The sequence below is a fragment of the Carettochelys insculpta genome, chromosome 22, assembly GCF_033958435.1.
Source record: "Carettochelys insculpta isolate YL-2023 chromosome 22, ASM3395843v1, whole genome shotgun sequence".
Lineage (NCBI taxonomy): Eukaryota > Metazoa > Chordata > Testudines > Carettochelyidae > Carettochelys > Carettochelys insculpta.
In genome coordinates this window covers 15,546,075-15,569,837 of record NC_134158.1, presented here as the reverse complement: position 1 = coordinate 15,569,837, position 23,763 = coordinate 15,546,075, and the positions used below count along the sequence as shown (strand labels likewise).

At 51.3% G+C, this 23,763-nt stretch overlaps 2 protein-coding genes across 2 annotated transcripts; one reads left to right on the top strand and one right to left on the bottom strand.

Moving 5' to 3' along the window:
- Positions 1–3,183: 3,183 nt before the first annotated feature.
- Positions 3,184–16,199, bottom strand: LOC142025276 (uncharacterized). Its single transcript, XM_075017902.1, has 3 exons — positions 16,064–16,199; positions 12,154–12,401; positions 3,184–6,381 (listed from the first exon to the last, which is right to left on the bottom strand). Exons 1-3 carry the CDS (start codon positions 16,197–16,199, stop codon positions 5,413–5,415), a joined length of 1,353 nt encoding a protein of 450 aa, XP_074874003.1. The 3' UTR covers positions 3,184–5,412.
- Positions 16,200–18,158: 1,959 nt separating this feature from the next.
- Positions 18,159–23,743, top strand: FIZ1 (FLT3 interacting zinc finger 1). The gene is made up of 2 exons (XM_075015901.1): positions 18,159–18,251; positions 19,027–23,743. The coding sequence occupies exon 2, from the start codon at positions 19,051–19,053 to the stop codon at positions 20,467–20,469; it is 1,419 nt and encodes a 472-aa protein (XP_074872002.1). The 5' UTR covers positions 18,159–18,251; positions 19,027–19,050; the 3' UTR covers positions 20,470–23,743.
- The last annotated feature ends 20 nt before the right edge of the window (positions 23,744–23,763 follow it).

Here is a 23,763-nt window from a genome sequence, read left to right as displayed (position 1 = left end):
GCTTGATGGCAGCGTTTGAAGGGCTGGGCTGAGTTTGGGGGGGTGGTTCGGAGGTAAGGCCCTTCGTCGGGAGCCTTCACAGCTTTTTGCGAAGAATGGGAAAAGCGCCCATGAGATTGCTTTTACCACCTCTCCCCGCACCAAAGGCCAGCCCAGCCCCAAGCCAGTGTCCCTGCAGGCTTGGTAGAAGTTGGGTTTGACTTTGTGCATCTTGCGACGGTTCATATCAGTGTTTCTTTGTGGGCATTGTGTATTTATTTCCGTTTTCGGTGGTGGGGCGTGATGAGGGCAAAGCTGACAAAGGCAGGGCCAGACGATAATTATTTAATGGCAGGACCTGCAGAGAGGCAAAAAATTAATTCCAGCTGTGTAACCATCACGGTACAAACTCAACATCACAGGTCCAAATATACAAAGCAAAGGTCTTAAGTCAACCACTGATAACCCCAGTAGCATTTTGCCTACTTCCTGGGGCTGTAAATTTAGATTTGTATCAATATTTGTGTGTGTGTATGTAGCGAAATTGATATTTATCGACTCAGACCTATAAAAAAAATTTCCAAACCTACCTAAGAGAATAGGAAGGATTTTTATCTATCTATCTATCTCTGTCCACTGCCTCTATCTATCTATCCCCACCCACACACACCCCTTGCTCTATCTACATCTGCCCCCCCCAGCTATTTTTTTTTAGGTGACAAATCTGAAGAAGTGTCCCAGATTGATGTACCATCAGAGGTGGGTTTGGAAAAAACTGCTGAATTAAATGGGAATAAGTCACCTGACCCTGATGGTGTTCGCTCAGGAATTCTAAAGGAACTCAGATAGGTGACTGCAGACCCCCTAATAGTGGCTACCTGTCACTTTAATCACCAGGCGATTGGAGGGAGCTCATGGAACACCCCAAAGCAAAGACAGGCAGGTAAGCCCAACTTCAGTGCCACTAGCTGAAACTACAGTAAAGGACAGAATAGACAAGCACACAAACATCATGTGTTGGAGAAGAACCAACACAAAATTGTGCCTTATCAGTCTGTGTGAATTCTTCGAAGGGGTGAACCAGCATGTGGACAAGGGGATCTGGTGGATGTAGCGTAGCTGGTTTTCAGACAGCTTTCAACGTGAGCCCTTTAGCTAGCTAAGTAGTCATAGGGTAGGAGAAAAGGATCATGGATCAGGATCTGGTTACAAGACAGGAATCAATGGTCACTTTTCAGAATGGAGAGCAGTAACTTGAGGTGTCCCCCAGAGGTCTGTAGCAGGAGCAGTGCTGGTAAACACGTCCATAAATGATCTGGAAAAAGCCGCAAACAGCGATGGGGCACAACTAGCTGAGGACACCTAATTCCTCAAGATAAGTCCAAATCAGATGGCAAAGAGTGACATGAGGCTCTCAGAGAGCTGGGTCATTGGGCACCCAAATGGCAGGTCAACATCAATGTTGATCAGTGCCAACGAAGGTGCAATGGAAAACATAATTCCAACTCCACCGCCAAGACGATGAGCTCTACGCTAGCTGGTCCCACCCCGGAAAGCTCTTCCGAGTCATCAGGGCTGGTTCTCCAAACACATCCGCTCGGTGTGCAGGTCTGTTGTAAGGCCACTAAGGAAATGCCTGGGAGGCCTACAGTCGAATGCTCATGTGGTTTTGGTCCCTCCACCTCCAAAGAGAAAGACCAGCAGTGCAAAAGGTGCGGAGAAGGACAACAGAAATGGGCCAGGACGTAGAACGGCTTCCGTATGAGAGATTCCGAAGACTGGGTCTGTCCTGCTAAGGGATGGGGAGGCTGGCAATTTAAAAGGCCCGGGGCTCCCAGCCATGGGCTCCACTACCCCAACCGTGGTCAGAGCCCCAAGCCCAGAGTGCGTGTCCTGTAGGGCTTGCTTGGGGGGACCAGCTCCCACACCCACTTCTGCTCAAAGCCCCGCCCCTTCCAGGGGCCCAGAGCTGGCTTCCCCCCAGGGCCTGGCAAAGACGCTCCTCAGCCTTGGATGGCAGCAGAGATAGGACCGTTCGGGCAGGCTGCCCCAGGCCCTGCCTCAATAATCCTATGGATGGGGCCCAGGCGGCCTGGGGATTACCTGGGGAACGGGGTACGAGGCAGCAGCAGGTCAGGCCCCGCTGCACTCACTGCAGTGGCAGGAGCTGTAGGACTCCCCTGCCCATCTCCCTACCTGCTGTGCTCCCATCTAGCACTGTAAGGCTTGGGGGAGCAGGCTGGAGTTGGGGTGTTCCACAGCGGGCTGGGGGAGGGGCTGGGCAGCGTGGAGCAGGCTGCTGGATTGCTCCAGCCCTTACTGCCATGGTGAGCATGAGGGGTGGGGGCAACCCCTGCTGCTGCCCCACTCCACATCTCCCAGGTGGCATCGCGCAGGGGAAGAGGCTTCGGGGAAGGGGTCTAATGTGTGGGGGTTGCTCTGGGCCCCACACTTCCCTAGGGACAGCCCTGGATATAAGAGACCTATAGAAGGGTGACTGGGGTGGAACTGGGTTCAGAAAAGAATTTGAGAAGTTCCTGCTGGAGTGATCCATCAATGGCTCAGCCAAGCTGGTCAGGGACAAAACCCCGAGCTCTGGGCACCCCAAACCTCTGATGGCCGGATACATGGATTGGACACTGGGGGATGGGTCACTTGCTAATAATGGCTCTGTTTGGTCCATGCCCTCAGGAGCACCTGGTCCCACCTGTGGTCAGACAACAGCATTCTCCACTAGATGGACCATGGCTGTGACCCAGTATGCCTGGTTGTAGGTTCTTATCTGGTCAATGCACAACACTGTATTTGAAATTTTCCTGTGTCAAAAAGACTCTCCTCCCAGATTTAACAGACCAGCCTGGAGAGCTGCCAGCCCCAGGGGAAAAAATAAATGTTTAAAATAATTGGTCAAAAGGCAGAAGATGGTTTTGTTGCTTTGGTTTTCAAACTGAGCCTGTTCCTCTTCAATTTCCTTTATGTTACATTTCTTCTAAAAGCGAACACACGTGTGAATTCTTTTGAAAATGAGATCTTTACATAAAAATGATTTTTCAAAAAAAATGTTGGAGAAGTGCAAATGCAATCCATGGTGCCATGAGCCCAGAAAGACCACTCCAAAGTAACAGGGAAGGGAAAAAATAAAAATCTCAAAGGGAATTTTTTAAATTAAAAACCCTGTGATCTTAAAAAATGCAAATTTTGCAAATTTGATATTTAAATAGAATTTATTTGCGGAAGGAGGGAGGATAACGAACACCAGGAGACAAAAGTGAGCAATCCAATGTGGTAAGGTGGAAAAACCAAAAGCCCGCACATAATAATACAAAGAAACAAACATTAATTGATTTTAATTATGAATTTTGCAGTTGTAATTTTTGCAAATGGGGTTTTCTAATAGCAAATGATTGTATTATAAATGTGGAAATTCAACCTCCCAAGTGAAGGACAATAGTATAACTGTGAACTGATGTTTTTCAAAATTTGTTTCTTTACCAAAAATTGCAATTTTGGAAAATAAAACTTATTTATTTATTTATGAACATTATATGTTTGGACAACTGCCTCACTGGGAGCACACTGGCTGATATGAATGGCAGTTAGAACAAATATATAAATGAATAATCTCACCCTGAACAGCCTATTTTTGTCAGCGATTTTTCATTTGCAAAAACTGTCCTTTTTACACAGAAAACAATTTATCTGAACATTTGGAAACTCAAGGGACCAGCCTAAAGTGGCAAGGACCTGGTAGGAATAATTACTATTGTATAGCACAGTAGTCTGAAAAAGCACTTCACAAAAGAGAGAATTTAGCAGACAGAGAAACTGAGGCACGACAGACCTCAGGTCCTCTGCATCCCAGTGCAGTGCCGTGGCCACTAGGTCAGACTGCTCTGAAGAGTCCAGTGTAAAATGCCAGCACAAGGGTTGACTGGGGTTTCTCTGTTTTCTTTGCTGTCTAAGAATTCTAGTGTTTCCGGTTCTGATCTCCCAGGGTTCCAAAGCCCTGTCTTTAAAAGGGAACCAGAACCTAAATTCTTCATTAAAAAGTTAAATTTAAGTTTGAATTTTATTTTGTTTACTTTCAAATATATAGAAAATCACATTTATTTTAACTTACTTTAAGAATTTAAAATTTCAACCTTTTATTTGCACGTTTATATCTATCATTCTTACCATTCTAAATCTTATTTCATGTTCATTTGTGATTTAATTTTAATTTTAAAAAAAATCTATTACCTTTTTAAACCATTTTGGTTTGTCATTTGCATTTTAATTTATTATGGTTTATTTTAAAATGTATTAACATTTTAAATCTGATTTTCATTTTGACACGACTGGTTTTATTTTATCCTATTTTAATTTACTTTAAAAGGTTAAACTTTCAATTGTCTTTCATTTTAATGTTTTGTCCAGTTTAATTTAATTAAAACATTGACTCTTTACATCTCAATTTGATTTTTAGTTTAATTGTATTGTAACGTACTTGTTTTTATTTTAATGTAGACATTGTTTTAAAAGTATTTTCTTTTGTTAGAACCTAAACCCTCTCAAAATAAAGTGGGAGGGGGTTGATAAGGGAATCTCCTTAGTTATCTGAATTGTTTCTACCCATAAAGCCAATTTCACAAAGTTTTTCTTCTGAATTTCCTCACTTCATTCCCGCTCTCTGGGTTGCACCATGTGTACTGAATAAGGGAAGGGACGTCAGCCTTGCCTCAGGTTTTTATCATGGAATCTCCCATGTGCAGTGAGTTGGGTGAGGTCTCAGCCCCGCCTGGGATGTGAGACTCTCCCAGTGATTCCTGGGAGCTGCCAGTGTTTCCCAGTTGCACACTGGGGCTAAGAAGAGGCTGGTTTCAGGGTCAGCTCCACACTCACCAGAGCATTTCTGGAGGTGGGCTTGCAGCTGGATGAGTCCCCCCCAACACACACTGTGACCAACTGTGTAACCCCCTTCTCTTATGATCCCTCCTCACCCACCTGGATCAGACCCATGGGCCCATCTCCCCTGACATCCCACCCCTATATGCACCCTCCACTCCTCCCCGCACCCAAGGATTCCACAGACGGCCATAGAGAGCCAACATCTTTGTTGAGTCTGGAGGGGGCGTGCCTGGGACAGCCCCTTAGTGACACGGTGTCTGCCCCCAACCTGGCCCATAAACACCCACTTGCACCCCATCTTAGAGGGAGGTGGCTCCTTACGCACCCCACTGAATCCCCAGGCCTTGTAGCGTTGGAGGGCTGCCGGCAGGGGCAGCAGCCCAGCCTCGCTCCTTCATCCCAGCACCATCTGGGGTCCCTGCCCCCCATCTCTGGAGTCCCCATGTCCCAGGGACCCCCAACCTCCCTCCATTCCTGGTGCCCCCCCCTGACCCCCCAGGGATCCCCATGCAGCAGGGAGGGCCTGATCCCCAGTTCTGCCGGATCTCAGGGGGTCCCTGCCCCGCCACCCAGCTCCTGGCCATCTTCCGCCGCCCAGCCAGGCCGGCCCTCGCCCCCGGCGCCCTGGCCGCAGGCCTCGTGGGCGTGCTTGCGCTTGGCGTGTCGCCGCAGGGTGTTGCGCTCGGTGAAGCGCAGGCGGCAGAGTGGGCACTGGTAGGGCTTCTCGCCCGTGTGCACCCGTTGGTGCCGCAGCAGCTCGCCTGACTCCCGGAAGCCCTTCTGGCAGACGGCGCAGCGGAAGGGGCGCTGGCCGGTGTGGATGTGCCGGTGCCGCTGGAGGTGGGAAGCCCGCTTGAAGGTCTTGCCGCAGGCCCGGCACAGGTGGGGCTTGTGCTCCGAGTGGCTGATGCGGTGCCGCTCCAGATCCGAGAGGTACAGGAAGGCCCGGAGACACACGGGGCAGCAATGCGCCTGCCGGGGGGCTGGGGCCGGTCCTGCCTCCATGTCCCGCCGGGACACCGTGTAGGGCACGCCCTGGGCGTCGATCAGCAGCAGGGTGTCCTCCGGTTGGTGCTCGGGGGGCGACGATGGGGCGCCGGCTGCCTCCTGGGGGAGGAGCCAGCTGTGGCTGGCCAGCCGGCTGCGGTAGGGGCCCCGTGGCTTTGGGGCTCGGGGGTGGTCCCTGCCCTGTGGCCAGGCCATCAGGGCCGAGTGTAGCTTGGGATTCCACAGCACCCTGGGGCCTGGCTTGGGGGGCTCCCGCTGGGCCTCCGGGCCCTCCGGCCGCCTGCCCCGGGCCGCAGCCTGGCCGCACTTGGGATGGGCGCAGCAGGTGCCGGCTGGCCAGACCTCCATCACCTCCAGGTCTCGCCGGGCGCGGACGCCCAAGCAGCCCTCACCTCCCTCTGCCACACTCGAGGGCAGGCTGCCCCCCGGCACGCCGTCCCACTCCCTCCGCTGGGCTGGCTCCATCTGGCGGCTGTGCTGGTGCTCCCTTCGCCTACCCGGCCATGGCTGCAGGGCAAGGGGACAGGGTGAGAGCCACAGACGCCCCAGCAGGGCTCACCCAGCCCAGAGCCAGGGCAGGATTGTCCCTCGTCATCTATTCTACCCCCACAACCCATCAGAAATGGAGAAGCCCCCAGAGGTTCAGTGTGATAGAATCATAGAACAGTAGAACTGGAGGAGACCCTGAGAGGTCATCGAGTCCAGTCCTCTGTGCTCCTGGCAGGACCATGCACCACTGACCATCCCTGACAGGTGTCTATCCAACCTGCTCTTAAATATCTCCAGCGATGGAGATTCCACGACCTCCCCAGGCCATTTATTCCAGTGTTTAACCACCCTGAGAGTTAGGAACTTTTTCCTAATGTCCAGCCTAAATCTCCCTTGCTGCAGTTTGCTGGAAGTGCTCCGTCCATCCAAGGGATGCCTTATTCCTGCTCAGAATTTGTCTGATTTTGGTTTCCTCTGTTAGCCTGAAGAGCCAGATATTAAATGGTGGTTCTGATAGCCTGGTCCCAGTCCTCCCTGAACCCTCCCTCTGTGAAGATAAACAGATTCTGCTCCTGGTGTCTCTCACTCAGGTTTTCTCACCCGTTAACCAATCTCCTGGCCCCTCTCTGACTGTTCACCCTCCTTTCTGCGTGTTGGGCACAACGCAACACAACATCCTGACCCGTCGCCCCAGGGCCAGATCCGGGGGCCAAATAACCTCTTGCAAGCCCCTGTTCCTACATCCCAGGAGCGTATCAGCCCTTTAAACCACAGGGTCACTCTGGGAGCTCCTGTTCTGTAGCCACCATGCCCCCCAAAATCTTTGTCAGAGTTGTTCCTCCCCAAGATAGGGCCCCACAGTTGGTGCATGCAAATGACATGCCCTGTTCCCAGATTTAGCAGTATGAAAACTAGGGCTGTCAAATGATTTACAAATGAATTGCAATGACTCTCCGAGTTAAAAGTGCTGATAAGCAGTAACAGAACACCTATCACCATTTGTTAGAACTATGCTTTGAAGTTTTTCTCCACGTTCAAATATGTTGCTTTTCAATTACAGTGCAGAAAACAAAATGTACAGGGTTCTCTTTACAATATCATTTTTATATCAAATATTTACCCAGGGAAGAAGAGAAAAAAATGGTATTTTTCAGCTTGCCTCCTACAAGCACTGCCGGGCATTCTTTTCATCATAGAAGGACAATCGATAAAGGTAGATGTTTTTTGTTACAGAACTGCACTCGAAAACAACACTGTAAAATGTCAGCGCCTACAAGTCCACTCAGTCCGATCCCTTGTTCAGCCAGGTTGATTTTCTTTTTTGGTGGCTCTGGAGATTTCACATCAGAGTTTCGCTCTTTTATGACTTCAGAAAGCATACGCTGCACCTCGTCCTTCTTAGATTTGGAAAGGCACTTCAGAATCTTAAGCCCTGGGTGGAGCACTCCATCTACATCGAGGAGTCGTAAAGTTGCGACTTAAAGTGAAATGATGTAGAATAAGGAATCTTCCTGCATCAGAAATAATATAACTAGAGGGGGATAGGAACTGAAAGGGTAGGTCTACACAGCAGCAAAGTTATTTCAAAATCAGGGGGTAGCCGAGTTAGTCTGTATCTTCAAAAACAACAAGAAGCCCTGAGGCACCTTATAGACTATAAGGTGCCACAGGACTTCTTGTTATTTCAGAATAACAGCTGTTATTTGAAAATAGCTGTCCTAGTGTCTACACAGTGCCACCGCAATTTTGAAATAATTTCAAAATGGTGGTTGGCTTATTTTGAAATTGGTAAACCTTATTCTATGAGGAATTGTGTCTGTTCCCTGCTTTGGAAGAGGTGCTGTTAAGACAGGGAACAGGTCCTATTTCAAAATAAGTCCTAGTGCTTCCGGCGGCTCTGTTTCGAAATAGGGGCTATGTGATCTAGGCTCTGTATTTTGAAATAGGTTAAGTGCTATTTTGAAATGCATTTTGTGTGTAGCAGCATCAGGGCTTGTTTTCTGGCAGAATGCTACTTTTTATCCCATTATTTTATCACCACAGGGCACCTCCAGCCACGGCTCACACGCCACGGAGCCTCTCCAGCCCACTCACACGTTGCAGGGCACCTCCAGCCACAGGGCACCTCTGGCCCTTGCTTACGCACCACAGGGCACCTCTAGCTGCAGGTTGCCTCCAGCCACAAGTTGCCTCCGGCCAGAGCTCACACGCCACAGGGCTCCCCGGCGCTGCATGGACTCACCCTCCCCACACCCTGGCCAGGGTTCCCACAGCTGGGCTGTCAGTGAGGGTCCACCCCTACCTGGCTCTCAGCTGAGGAGTCCCCCCATACCATACCAGGGGGTCTGTACCAGTACCTTTTTTTTTTTCAGAAAAAAAAATTGCATGGAGCAGTGTTATTTAAAAATTAGCTATTTTGGAGTAGCTTGTTTTGACGTAAGGACACTTACCCTAAGAGCTCAAATTTTGCCTCTGTGACCATTTAAACCCTAATGTACCACTCACTTACCATACCATGCATTTAAGCGTATTAAGCTACATTTAAAGAAATTATCCTAACAGATACATTTTTAAACCCTTCTATGTGCAGCAAGAGACAGGAGAGTTACAGAGGATGCTGGGAGGATATGCTAATTTTCCGTTTTCTAAACGCCAGCAGAATTTTCACATCGTGTTCCTCGGTTTCAATGGTATAAGTGGGAAGTAACTTATATCGGAGAGACACAGTTTGAGGACTGACTGTAGCTGTCTTTAGAAATCACACGTTGGTACCTTCTTTGAGTCTTATCGTATCTGCAGTGAAAGTATTCTTACAACAAGCGTGTGCTGGGTGGTCATTGACAACTGCTCTAACATGAAATACACTTGCAGAATGAGGATAAAACAAGCCGGGAGACGTACAATTCTCTGTAAGGAGTTCAGGTAGACATTTAATTAACACATTCCATTTTAACAACCATGGCCTCACTTTCAGGTGACTGTAAATACGTACAAGGCAGCATTACTTTCTGCAAATGGACACAAACTCGTCTAAGTGTTCCTCAACCTAGTTTTACAAAGCACCCCTTTCGCAAAGTACCCCAGACTTCTTTCTTGTACTCCTCAGTGTATGTGCACCTACCACCACTTGAGAAACAAATTTGACTCCATCAACTAAGGATTAAACAGAGACTCGGAGTGGCTGGCCCCTTACAAAAGCTGCTTCTCTGCCCTGGGTGTTAATATGTCCCCATTAGGCTCTGACAATGGGCCACATCCCTGTCTGATCTGACCTGTTTTCTCCTCTTTTGATACATACTACTGATAGACTATTAGAGATTTTGGAGCATAAGCTTTCGGGGGCAAAGACCCGCTTCATCAGATGCATCTTGAAGACAAAGCGGGTCTTCGCCCACGAAAGCTGATGCTCCAAAATATCTGTTAGTCTATAAGGTGCCACAGGACTTTGTTGTTCTCCATGCTAGGTAATGACCCTTCAGTCTCACAGACCTGGGGAGGCAGGCCTGTCCTTGCCTACAGACGAAGGTAATCTGAGGTCTTGAACCATTCAGCCAAACATTCAGTATGATGTTGCCATTCAGCCTGTTCAGATTACTGTACCCTTTCCAGGAGTCAGACTTGTTTTGCATACCACTGAGTTGCACCTCACTTAAAAACTACCTGCTTCCAAAAACATGCAAAAATATCACTGACAATGACTACTGAAAACCCCGATACCTTTTTTTCTGATTTGTCAACCTTGATTACTTTGTTTGGTTGTCTGTGCCTTAAATATCGAGTCTGTTCTGGCATAGCTCTGGTCTGAAGAAGTGGGTCTGTCCCATGAAAGGTCACCTAATAATTTATTTGCTTTGTCTTGGAAGTGCTATTTTACTGCTTTTTTGTTTTTTACTGAAAACTGGCTGACTTTCTACCATCTTATTACCAAATACATGAATTGGAATAGAAATATTGTACTTACATTTCTGTGTGAGGCATAAGTAGCAATAGAAACAAGTCATTCTCTGAATTAACTTTGAGATTGCACCGACTTTACTAGTGTTTTTATGTAGCCTGTTGAAAACTAGGCAACTACCTAGCTGAGTTGATGTACCCCCAGAAGACTCCCAAGGGTACGTATAGGCCTAGTTGAGAAACACTGGTCTGAGTGATTTTCTGAACAAGAAGTAGGACTGAATGGTCGTGTAGGCACTAAAGTTTTATATTGTTTGGGTTCTGAGTCCAGTTGTGTTACAACAAAAAGAGAAAATCTCCACTTGCAAGTTGCGTTTCCACCGTAAAACAATTGCACAGAAGTACTTCTCTGAGGTGAACTGAAAAATCCTATGTCTTTTTTTTACCGTTCAAATATTTGTAATGGAAAATAATAGTATAAACGAGAGGTGTCCGCTTTGTATGCTGGGTTGTAATTGAAATCAACATACTTAAAAATACAGGAAAACATCCAAAACATTTATAATAAATGTCAATTGGTATTCTATTAACAGTGCTGGTAAAACAGCGATTCATCCCAACCGTTTTAATCACAGTTAAGGATGTTGTGGCTTCTGCCAGGTCATTGGTAAGAACACGCTGCATTGCACAGGGCTGAGAACCGGTTCCCATGAGATTGATCCCCGCTAAAAGTTACATTTTTCAGCCCTAGCAATGGGACAGGTTTTAAGCCATTTGTTGTGGTCCATATTCACTTGGTGCCTTTCTAGGTGCTTAATCAAAATGCTGCGCAGTACCATTCCGAGTACCTTACACAAGTCTCTTACACCAGCATTATCACCATTAGCAACCACTAAGTGCCACTCCCCTCCCTAGGCCAGGGAAAGAACCCAGGAGTCCTGAGTCCCACTCCCAGCAGCTTCCTGCCCCCAATCCACATACCTTCTCCTTCTTCCCATCCCTCCTTCACCCCCAGCGCCCCTCTTTCCACTCCATAACATTGTCCCCCCCACCTGCCCTCCCCAGCTTTCTCCATTCCCTGGACTGCTCCCAACCCTCCAGGGCACAGCTACGCCCTTGTCCCTAGCCAGTGTCTGCTGCCAGCACCTAGGAAGGTGCTTGGAACTGTGCAGCACCTTGCACACCCTGACACTCTGCACCACCCGGCCAGGGACCAGGAGGGGGGCACTCTCGGGCACCAGGGCTGGAGCTGGGCACTGTCCCAGACAGCTATACCAGGCAGGGCACAGGGCATCAGGGCCAGGGTGCTGCCTGCCTGAGAGACAGGGAGGTGGTAGACATGGAACGGGCATAGGTGTGTCTGTCTGTGTGTCCCTGTGTCTGTCCTTTGTGCACCTCGCTGTCTGTCTGGGAGTCCCGGCATTTGTCTGTGCGTCCCTTTGTCTGTCTGTCCTGTGTCCGTCTGTGCATCCCTGTGTCTCTCTGCCTGTGTGTCCTGTGTCTGGCTGGGCATTCAGGTGTCTGTGTAGCCACATGTCTGTCTACCTCTGTATGTGTGTCGTGGTGTCTGTCTGTGTGTCCTGCTGTCTGCCTGCGTGTGTCTCTCTCTGTCTGTCTTTGTTTCCCTACCTCTGTGTGTCTCAGGGTCCGGCTGCCTGTGTGTCCGGCTGTCTGTGTGTCCCGGTGTCCGGCTGTCTGTGTGTCCCGGTGCCTGTGTGTCCCGGTGTCCAGCTGTCTGTGTGCCCCGGTGTCTGTGTGTCCCGGTGTCCGGCTGTCTGTGTGCCCCGGTGTCTGTGTGTCCCGGTGTCCGGCTGTCTGTGTGCCCCGGTGTCTCCCCTCCCGCCCCCGCCCCCGCCCCCGCCCAGCCCCTCCCCTGCTCCGGGCCGGGCGCGGTACCTGCGGCGGGGTCTCATCCCCGCGGCGCGGCGCGGGCGGGCGGCTGCAATGGGCGGGCGGCGGCTGCGGAGCCCCCCGAGGCCGCTCCGCCCGGCGGAGCCAGAGGGCAGCAGGACCCAGCAGCGCCCAGCCGGAGCCGGAGCCGGAGCCGGAGCCGGCGCCCTCTCGGGAGTCTGCTGGGTCCCAGCGCCCGCCCGGCAGAACAGCGCCCACCCCAGGCACCGGGATCGGGCCCGTCGGGCCGGGCGCTGCCCAGGCACAGGGTCACTGAGATCGTATGAGGGGTATGACCGGAGTTCCCAAAGTGGGGGCACCCCTGTGCGGGAGCCTGAGGCCATGAGGGAAACCGATCAAACTCTCAAATTCCCCTGAAATACCCATTTTTTTAAGTGGCATTTAACCACCTCTTCCCTACGCCCCCGTTGGCATTGTCACTCCATTGCAGCTGTCACAACACAGGCCAGCGGTGAGATTCCTGGCAATAGTCGCTGCCAAACCAAGAGCGCCGGGCGGCCTCCCTTCCTGTCCTTACGAGAAAAACCAAAATCGTTTTTCACGAAGGGGCGGCCGCAGTGCAGGACGCCAATTCCTTCGTACCGCCGGTGTCTCTCCAGATGTCAGCTTTCCCCTCTTTCACTTGCTTTCTTGGAAAACCATCCCCCTCCTCTGCCAGCCCGGTGTTCTGCTCTGTTTGCTGGTATTCATCGTCCGGACAGTGTCTGTGTTATTTGTTATTCCTTTCAGCAGAAGGTAAATTCTGTTCTTCTGTTCCATTTTAAATAGCAATTATAGGCCTATAATAGCTCGCCATGTCAGCCTTCGTGCGTGTGATGCTTTTCACTCCTTTGTCATCGCTTTAATTACCCGGGGATATTCGTTACATTTGGCACGTAAGTTTATGGTGCCAAAAAAAGAAAATCTACTGTTAATTCTTTCTATAGATCAGGGGTTCGCAATGCCTGGCACGAGAACCAAGAGCGGCACAGGTGCCAATTTTCATTGGCACAGGAGGCAGGAACTCGGGCCCACCCCACCTCCCCCTTGCAGCTGGGAGTTTGCTCAAAGCGAGGCCACCTGTGGATGAACAAAAGACCAGCTAATGCTACCAACTGCCAGCTAAATGGTAAAACTCTGCATCTTTATTCATGTGGTAATGGAACTGTTGTAAGTAGGACTATTAATGACTTTAAAAAGTATCACCAGCCCTCAGACCATATAAGGAGGTCAAAAGGTCAACTTCCCGCACTCCGCTTCGGAAAGGTTGCTGGCTCTTGTCCGAGCTGAAAAGAAAGATCTTGATCAGCATTACATGGATTAAAAGAACAAAATTCTGTCTCATCTTGATTCCCTTGCTGAGGAGTTCATGCCCTATATTCCAGATGCCACCTCAGATGATGCAGTTTCGAAATTGCTGCAAAACCTATTCATCATTGATGTGGATTTATTGCTGGACCCTTTGCAAGAATGAGCCATTGAACTGAAGTACAATTCAAGGGCAAAGGATAATTTTGAAGCCATGAATCTGGAAGAGTTTTGGGTCAAACACCTCCCCATTTACCAAAAAGTTGGAGAAGAAGCACAGCATTTCATCATTCCCTTCAATTCTATGTACATTGGCAAAGCTGGTTTTTCAACTCTCATCTCATTGTATTAACAACAAAACAGCACAATTGGCTGGAAGCGGAGAGTGACTTGTGTTGTGTTCTTTCATTCTTCAAACCTAGAATTTTTGAGCTTGGGAGGGTAAAACCAGTCTCAAGTGTCTCCTGAAATTAATTTGATTCAAATTACTTTTATTGGCTTAAATTTCTGGTTTGCAAATTTCTGTTTTATCTTCAAAAGTAAATGACTGGGGAAAGAAAAATCATTGGGTTAACCGTTAACTACTGGTATGTTCCTGTCTTATTCTGTTTACTGCAGTTTAGTTAAGTTTTAGTTTTGAAGAGGTTTGAATGTGAAGTGTTTTTGTGATATACCACATGATAAGTGTTGATTACAATATATACACTGACATTGATTTTTTGTTCATGTAAGGTTATGAAATTTTCAACAAAATAAAATAATATTTCATGTTTATTTGTATTTTTCAATCTTCCTCAGATGCACCAGATACATGGGTAAAAAAATTACGAGTTGGTTGAACGCGAACAATAATCTGAATATGAGTGCAAAGGGTTAAATTTATTTCACTATACAAGGAGTGGGGCATGCGGGTTTAGTGTAAATCAGAAGGGGGACATGATGTCAAAAATTTGGGAGCCACTGCTCTGAAGCTTTACATTGGTTTGATTTTTGAGGGCCGTTATTTTTGTACAGAATTCTACATTTGTAAGTTCAACTTTCAAACTAAAGAGATTGCATTGCAGGGCTTATACTGAGTGAATTGAAAAATACTGTTTATTTCTACTGCGCGAATATTTTAAATGCAAATAAATATAAAGTGGGCAATATGCACTTGGTATTTTGTGTTGTATTTGAAGCCAATATATTTGACAACGTGAAAGGCACCCTAAAATATGTATATAAATGGTATTCTGTTATTGTTCAAGAACATGATTAATCGCATGGTTAAGCACACTTAATTTTTTAACTGTGCAGTTAATCGACACACATATGACGACTTTGAAGAGCAGCAACGTGTACGCCTTATTGATGCTCATGAGAGGAAGAAAGCAACAGCAGCAGCCGCACCAACAGAGCCAGGACAATTCCCTTGCACCCACTGTGAATGCCCAGGCCGTTCAAAGCTTGGTCTCCTCAGCCACGTGCGAGTCCACAACCGACGAGCCTGTGCAAGCTCAAGATGTCATCGCTGGACACAACGGACTACCTATTACTAATCACAATTACTTTTTAAATCACTGGACAGCCTAATATCAACATATCATTTATTGAAGAAGTGGGTCTGTCCCACGAAAGCTCATCACCTAATAAATTATTTTGTTAGTCTTTACAGTGCTACTTGACTGCTTTTTTGTTTTGATAGTATATAGACTAGCACGGCGACCTCTCTGTTACTGAAAAAAAAGGGTTTATGGAGATACGCATCTCATAGAACTGCAAGGGACCTCAGGAGGTTGTTGAACCCAATCAAGCACCATCCCCCCTTTTTTAAAAAAAAATAAAGTAAGTCTCTAAATGGCCCCACATCCCTAAGCAGCCCCCTCCAGCATTGGACTCAGACCCCTGGGCTTAACAGACTAATGCTCAAGCCACAGAGCTGTCCTGCTTTTACTGTTAATGCCTCAATACTAGTCCAACCAGTCCAATGACAACACTATCACACTGGTGATTTGGAGAGTGTTATGGGCAGGGAAGGCAGAACAGACGAGGATATCGGTGCCAGGATAGGGAACGCAACAGCTCATTCAAGACTCTTCGCCCCATCTGGAGTTCACAGATAACATCTGCAAAGGTGAAAGTGCAGATCTTCCACACACGTGTGAAGAGCGTGCTGTTGTACGGATGCGAGGTTGTACGTACGGTACTGCACGGGATCTTTTCAGGGGAATAAGCAAAACACCACATTTACTGGTAATAACACATATAGCAATAAACACTTATCATATGCACATAATATATTGCACTTACACACACACACACACACACACAAACCTGGTCTTGTTGCTGTTATCAATAGTTGCTCCCCCTAACTGCACTGCCCAGGTGAGTTAGATGGGAAAGGGGTGGAGTCGAGCTTCTGCGGATCTGGATCTATGCTCCAATGATGACAAGATGAGACCCGGGAGTCCCTCTGCAAGATGCCTTAGAGTTATAGGGTCCTCCCTCTCATGCAGGTGGACACCAGTTAGCCATCACTGGCACATGCATAACCCGCGAGAGCCATCACATCATACGCATATGCAGTTAGACATCTGTGGTGCCTTCCTCTGGGTGGCATCTCATTCACCTTCAAAGAGGGTGGTGCTTCCAAAACCAGGCATTTGCTGGTGACTTCTAAGGCCGCCGTATGTCCAGCCTTCTTTCATTGGGCCCACTTCACAGGTCCCATTGCTCTTCTCATTGGTTTTGAATCTGGCTTTCATCCCCTCTCCAAACCTTGCAGATACCTGGAGGTGCTTGTCTTGCACACCTTTGCATTCAAAACCTCCAAAACAAAACAGCAGAAAACTAGTACTTTAAAGACAAAGTGATTTATTCAGTGATCAGCTTTTGTGGGACAGACCCACTTCTTCAGATCAATCGTGTTTCCAATACAAGAGGGAGCCGTGCTAGTCTATATACTATCAAAACAAAAAAGCAGTCAAATAGCACTTTAAAGACTAACAAAATAATTTATTAGGCGAGCTTTCATGGGACAGACCCACTTCAGACCAGAGCCAGACCAGAACAGACTCAATATTTAAGGCACACAAAACCAAAAACAGTAATCAAGGTTGACAAATCAGAAAAAAATTATCAAGGTGAGCAAATCAGAGAGTAGAGAGGCAGAAGGGGTGGGGGGAGTCAAGAATTAGATTAAGCCAAGTATGCAAAAGAGCCCCTATAATGACCCAGAAAATTCGCATCCTGGTTCAAACCACGTGTTAATGTGTTGAATTGGAATATGAAAGAGAGTTCAGCAGCCTCTCTTTCAAGACGGTTGTGAAAATTCCTCGTCAGTAAAACGCAGACTTTTAAGTCATTAACAGAATGGCCTACTCCATCAAAATGTTGGCTGACCGGTTTTTGGATCAGGAGTGTTTTTATGTCTGTTTTGTGCCCATTAACTCTTTGTCTAAGGAAGTTTGAAGTCTGTCCAATATACAAAGCATCTGGGCGTTGTTGGCACATGATGGTATATATGATGTTAGTTGAGGAACATGAGAATGTGCCTGTGGTTCTGTGACTAAGCTGGTTAGGTGCAGTGATGGTATCTCCAGAATAGCTATGGGGACAAAGCTGGCAGTGGGCTTTGTTGCAAGGAAAAGTTCCAGGACTGCTGTTCCTGTGGTATAGACTGTGGCTGTTGGTGAGAATCCTCATAAGGCTGGGAGGTTTCTGGAGGAGAGAACAGGCCTATCACCTAGGGCCTTCTGGAGTCTGGCATCCTGATTAAGGATAGGTTGTCAGTCTTTAATAATATGTTGCAGTGGTTAGGTCCAGTGATGGTATCCCCAGAATGAATATGTGGACAAAGTTGGCAGTGGGGTTTGTTGCAAGGAAAAGTTCCAGTGCAGCCTGGAGGATTACAGGGGTCCTGGCGCCAGCAGCAGGGATTGGCACCTGCCCCTGTGCTCACCAGTGGCAGTGGGAAACAGGAGGTGGCACAACTCAGCCCCAGCCTGCTCCACCCCACCATCACTCAGTTGGGTCCCTCCCAGTGTCCCCCTGTAAGCTGAGCGCTTGGGTGGCCACTCAGGGAAGATTCAGGTGTTGCCCAGCAAAGCGCCCACAGCCACCCGCATCCGACTGCGTGTGTTTCTACTGGCTGGCACACACCTACACATGCCTTGGCGCAGGCTCCCACCCCAGGGCAGGGCCTGTCTGGCTCTGTGGGGCAGGGAATGTGGGAGGGGCCTGTCCCTGCTAGGGGGTGCTGGCTCCCCCCCAACCCCAGGGCAGGGCCTTGCTGGGTCAGGTGGCTGGGGCTTATTCCTTCCAGGGGGCAGTCGGTCCCACCTGGCCCCACCGCAGGGCCTGGATGGCTCAATGGGGCAGGGAATGCCAATATGGCTTCCCTCTGCTGGCCCCACGTTTGGCCCACAAGGGGAGCCTCTTTGAGTGCTTTGCTTCCCTACCCAACCCTTTGCCCACAGCAAAGGTGTCTCCCTACCCAGCTCGCCTTCCCTTGCCCTCACTCAAGATGGCCCCTCTCTAACTGCACGGCCCCTCCTTGCCCACAAGCAAGATGGCGCCTGTCCTGCCCTCCCCTTCACCCCTTTGCCCATAGCCAAGATGGCGGGTGGGATCCCGTCTGTGCAGGAAGTGAGGCTAACGGGGGCTGTGTCCAATCAGGGCGCTGAGGGGGTGGGGGCGAGGGGACGACGCGGGGCACACGCTGCCCCCCCGCCATTCCCGCGGGCCGGGCAGCCGCGACCCCCCGCGGGCGGAAGTGACGAGACCCGGCTGCCAAACTGTCGGCGCCCGGGGGAGCTGTGAGTACGGGGTGGGGGCAGGGAACCCCCGGCCGGGGGGGGCAGTGGCGGGTAGTGGTTAGAGCCGGACGCCTGGGTTCTCTCCCCGCTCGCTGGGAGCCGGGACCGACCACTGGACCCCACTGCCCCCGCCGAGCCGGGGAGAGAACCCAGGCGTCCTGCCCCGCCCCGGCCCGTGGCGCCCCCACCGGAGCTGCGGCTTTGCCCCTACTCCGCTCCCTTGCGACCCGGGCAGGGGCTCGGGCTGAGCGAGGCGGGAGGGTTCACAACCGCCCGTGGGCAGCTACCAGCACCAGCACCTGCGCCAGCCAGGTCCTGCCCCGGGCCGGATCGGGGCCAGCACCCCTGGGGGAGACGGACCCCCTCCACCGACCCCGAGCCAGCCAGGCCCCGTCCTGGGGCTGGATCCGGGCCAGCACCCTCGGGGGGAGCAGGCTCCTGCCTTATTTCTTCTCCCACCCCATCCCCCTGAGCCGGTTAGTACCTGCCCTGGGCTGGATCGGGCACAGCACCCTCAGGGGGAGTGGGCTCCTGTCCCATTTCTTCCCCCTTCCCCGAGCCAGCTAGTACCTGCCCTGCAGCCGGATTGGGGCCAGCACTCCCAGGGGAGACAGGTCCCCTTTCCCGCCCCCTGAGCCAGCCAGTCCCCATCCTGGGGGTGGATCACAGCCCGCAGCCCCTGCAGGGGACAGGCCCCCTGAGTCTGAGGCCGGATCAGACCCAACGCCTGCTAGAGGGGGCATCGCTGACTCAGGCTCCTGTTTGTGATTCCTAGAGGTGTCCATGGGACCTGGCTGCAATGGAGCACTATGGCACTGATCTGCCTGAGGGGTTGGGCACCAACTGGGCCGAGGAGCCTGGGGAGCCTCCTGGCCGGGCACCCCCTGCCCTCGAGCGTGTGGTGCTGTGCTTGGACCCAGAGGATGGCCCTGATGGGCCAGCCCCGGCCCCGCTGACAGACAATGGGGTGGGCACCCGCGTACCCTTCCACTGCTCCGAGTGCGACAAGAGCTTCCGGTACCGCTCGGACCTGCGGCGCCACTTCGCCCGGCACACAGAGCTCAAACCCTTCCAGTGCCCTCACTGCAGCAAAAGCTTCAAGCACTCCTTCAACCTGGTTAACCACATCCGCAGCCACACGGGCGAGCGCCCCTACCGCTGCACCGTCTGCCCCAAGGGCTTCCGTGACTCCACCGGCCTCCTTCACCACCAGGTGGTGCACACGGGCGAGAAACCCTACTGCTGCCACGTCTGCGAGCTCCGCTTCTCCTCCCGCAGCAGCCTGGGCCGCCACCTCAAGCGCCAGCACCGCCTGCCGCCTGGAGGGGGCGCCCCCGAGCCGCCTGGGGCCCCCCGCTGCCTGGAGCGCCTGTGCGGCCAGGGGCGGGCTGCCCCCTATGGTTGCGGGGCCTGCGGGCGCCGCTTCCGGCTGGCGCCCGAGCTGAGGAAGCACTGGTTAGCCCATACCGACATCAAGCCCTTCAAGTGCCCTGACTGCGAGCGGGACTTTAATGCCCCCTCCCTGCTGGAACGCCACAAACTCACCCACGCCAAGGACCGGCCGCTGCTGCTGCCTTGCCAGGGCTGTGCGGGCAAGGGGGCACCGGAGCAGCGGGAACCCCAGGCGCCGGGCTGCCCGGCTTGTAAGCCCCAGGGCACCCGCCCCCTGGACAGTCTGTACCAATGTGAGTGCGGTACCTTCTTTGCCAACGCTGGCGCCCTGGCCGCCCACCTGGCTGCCCACACGGGGGAGGCCTCTTTCGCTTGCGGCATCTGTGGCTTGGGCTTCAGGGCCCTGCCGCCCTTGGAGGCCCACCAGCTGAGCCATGCTATGCTGCTGCCCTCAGAGGGCACGCCCTCGCCCGCAGCAGCTGGGCCAGTGCCCCCATCCAGCGGGGAGCTCGAGCGCCACCTGCTGCCGCGGCTGGAGCTCCGGGCTTTCCCCCCCCGGCCGGGCAAGAAGCTGTACAAATGCACAGAGTGTGAGAAGTTCTTCCGCAGCCCACGGGACCTGGACCGGCACGTGCTGGTGCACACGGGCGAGAAGCCCTACCAGTGCGCTGAGTGCGGCAAGTTCTTCCGGCACGAGTGCTACCTGAAGCGACACCGGCTGCTGCACAGCGGGGACCGCCCCTTCCAGTGCAGTGTCTGCCACAAGGGCTTCATCACCTTCAGCAACCTCTCCCGCCACCTCAAACTGCACCGCGGCATTGACTAGCTGGCCGGGGCCAATGGCGGCCTCACCTGGTCCCCGCCTCCACCTCTCTGGCTGAGCTAGCAATGGGCCGGCTTGTTATTGTAGGGTCACCCGTAAGTGCTGGGTTGCACAGATCGGCCTGTTGTTGTAGGGTCTCTCGCTATGTGAGGGCTTATTTTTGTAGGGTCATTTGCAAGGGCTGGGCTGCACAGGTTGGTCGGTTATTGTAGAGTCTCTTGGCATGTCCTGGTTTGTTATTGTAGGGTCACTCACAAGTGCTGGAGTGCACAGATGGGTCTGTTGTTATAGGGTCTCTGCACATGCGCTGGTTTGTTATTGTAGGGTCTAGTTACAAGCCATGTGCCCTCTAACTGTGTTCCATCCAGGGAGGAGTACATTTTGGTATGGGCCCCAGGGCATGTGCCGATGTGCTGCTCTGCTAATCAGCTGGGTGGCTCCTGAATCTCTCCTGACTGGCTGTGGGCCCACGCGCTTGGCTTACAGGGAACGCTGGTGCCAAGTGGCAGTCTGTTACTTTAGGGTTACTCCTGAGCCTGGACAGCACAAGGCAGTCGTACTGAATTAGTGCTGGCTTGCACCCAATGGTTTGTTATTCAAGGGTCTTGTCGTACATGCTGGTTTGTTATTGTAGGGTCTCCTCACCTACACTGGCTTGTCATTGTACTGTCCCTGACAAGGTGGGGAACACACAGAGAATTACTGTCAGAGGGCACTGGGATGGTGCAGGCCAGCCTGTTATTGTAGGGTCTTTTGAAAGTGCTCAGGCTGCTGGGTGCCCCAGGTTAGTTAGCTGGGGGGGTATTTCGCCCTGCCCTCTCCTCCAACAGGCAGAAGAGCCAGTGGTCACTTAGAGTGAATGTACCTAGGGATTCTGCACTGAGGCTACTGATGGCCCCTGTCTTGCACCCCTCGACAACCCCACTAGGGGTCTCTGGACCCAGAGGGGCCCTAGCACTGTCCCAGCCTGTACCACCCGGCGTCCCCAGTAGGGGTCTCTGGAGCCAGAGGGGCCCTAGCACTGCCCTGGCCTGTACCACCCAGCATCCCCCCAGGGGTTTCCATACACTGAGGACCACAGCGTCTCTTGGATGCTATTCCTTCCGCATTGCTCTGCTCAGTGGTTTTGCCCATGTGCCCCATCTTTCGTCTGTGACCCCCTGTTGGGACCATCACTCATCAGTTCACCCCAGCTGGGGGGCTGGCTCCAGTGATGCTGTGGCTGATGGACCCCAGCTGTGGGGCTGGCCCCAGTGACTCAGTGGTGCTGTGGTTACCAGTTTCTGAGGCTGTCTTGTAGTGAAAGTAGAAAATTTGAGCCATGAAGGGAGTTCTAAGGCCAAGGCCAAAGGTGGTCCCAGAGACATGGTGGGACCTTTAACATACAGACCCAGGCCCAACTGGACTGGAAGGATCCTACATACATACACTTTCTGGCACCACAATGCAACACCAACCAAGGCAGACAGCTGCTGAGTTGCCATCCAGCCTGTGCGGAAGCATCAGCTGATATCCCACTGCTAACACCAAAACTTGAGCAATGGCCAAGACCTCCTCACATATACACACATATCCTGGTCTGTGCTGGCAACTGGAGAACCAGCAAGCCTGAGGGCACAGCTCTAGCCCTCTCTGTCACTCCTAAGCCTTGAGTGCAGGTGTGCTAGTAATTGAGTTTGAAGCAAAAGCCTTTGCAGGATGTAGGGGTGTCACTCATGTGCCCCTCCCCCACCTTGCTCATGCCCTTTCAACCAGCTAAGTCCTTGCAAAGATGCTTCTCTCCCCTTGCACGCTGGTGTGTTATTGTAGGGTCTCTTGGTTGTGTGCTCCACACCCTTTGTTTATTGTAGGATCTCTCTTGTATGCCACGGGTCACCCTAGTTATTGTAGGGTCGCGTGCAGACCTTGCCATTTTACTACCACAGGGAAACATCTGTGCTGCAGATGCTGGTTATTATTGTAGGGTCTCTCATAAACACTGGGCTGCACCTATCAGGTTGCAATTGTCAGGTCGCTCCTGGATGCTAGGCTGCATATGCTGGCTTGTTATTGTAGGGTCTTATCAGTGCTGGGCCACACCCATCAGCTTGTTGTTGTGGGGTCTCTCATATACATGGCACTAGTTTGCAGTTGTGAGGTCACTGCTGGACACTTGGCTGCTGCCACTAGGGCTTGTTATTACAGGATCTCATGAATGCCAGGCCATGCACATCAGCTTGCTGTGGTGTTCACAGGAGTGCAGGGCAGCGACGGCTTTGGTCAGCTGCACAAGGGAGATGGGGCTGGTGCTGAGGGGAGCGGACACAGACGCCAGAGCCAGAGTGGGGCAGAGAGCAAGTCTCAGGTTTTGCGTGGACCGGGCCTCCTTATCCCTCGTCCGAATGGGGAATCCAACGTGCAGTGCCAGATCGCCAATCTGAAATGATTTTTTCCTTTTAAAATAGTTAGTATTTGGTTTTTCCCTTCTCCCTTTGTTTATAAGTAATCCCCCAACCTCTCCTGCTGAGAAAGTTGACACTGAAAACCAAGGAAATAAAAAAACTCTTTCCCCCTCCTGGGCAAGTCCTGGCTTTTATTTTTTCCAGATGCCAAAAAATAGGGAGGACACAGGTACAGGTTACAAGCTCCGGGGCTCCTTGAGGTGCCTGGTTTTTGGGTCAGCAAACCCAGCCCTTGTCAGTTTGAGAAACTGATCCAACCAGACAGGCCGTCTGCTTCTCTTCTGGGAAGGCTGCTTCAGTACCTCGCACTATTCCTGGTTAATAGCCACTCTCAAAATTCTCCATGGCTAATTGGGTCTTGGGCCCACCTTATTCTACAGCAGGGGTCAGCAATCTTTCCCAGGCAGAGTGCCGAAATTTGACCTCTCTGTATGGTCTGAGTGCCGCTGAATCAATAAATGAAGATGCAGAGCTTTACCATTTAGGGGATGGTTGGTATAATTGGCTGGTCTTTTTTTTCCATCCCCAGGCGAATAAGCAAGCTCCCGGGTGCATGGGGGAGGAGGGTGGGGCTGAGCTCCTGCCTTGCATGCTCTTGGCACTCATTCCAGGGGTTGCTAACCCCTCTTCTACAGCTTTACTTTTCTCCCTGCCGGGTGTTGATGTCTGGCAATTTAGGCTAAATGCAGCGAGCTCTTTTGGTCTCTGTTGCTAAGATTGGCACTCCTGTTGTCCAGTAAGCGTGGGGGGTTTGTAAACGACTCCAACTTCAGTTTGAATAGACGCTCCCAACGTGGAATTGCCATGGTTAGTTACCCACCAGGCATCTTGCCAGTTAGCTCACCAGAAAGGTGCT

What these genes read in the sequence shown, in the direction of transcription:
- LOC142025276 (XM_075017902.1), bottom strand. Translation starts at nt 16,199, where the DNA reads ATGAAAGCCAGATTCAAAACCAATGAGAAGAGCAATGGGACCTGTGAA. An exon ending in AAGCACCACCCTCTTTGAAG is followed by an intron (nt 12,402 to 16,063) that starts GTGAATGAGATG and finishes GTGCCTGGGCAG; the next exon opens with CGCCCGGCCCGACGGGCCCG. An exon ending in GGGATGAGACCCCGCCGCAG is followed by an intron (nt 6,382 to 12,153) that starts GTACCGCGCCCG and finishes CTTGCCCTGCAG; the next exon opens with CCATGGCCGGGTAGGCGAAG.
- FIZ1 (XM_075015901.1), top strand. Translation starts at nt 19,051, where the DNA reads ATGGAGCACTATGGCACTGATCTGCCTGAGGGGTTGGGCACCAACTGG.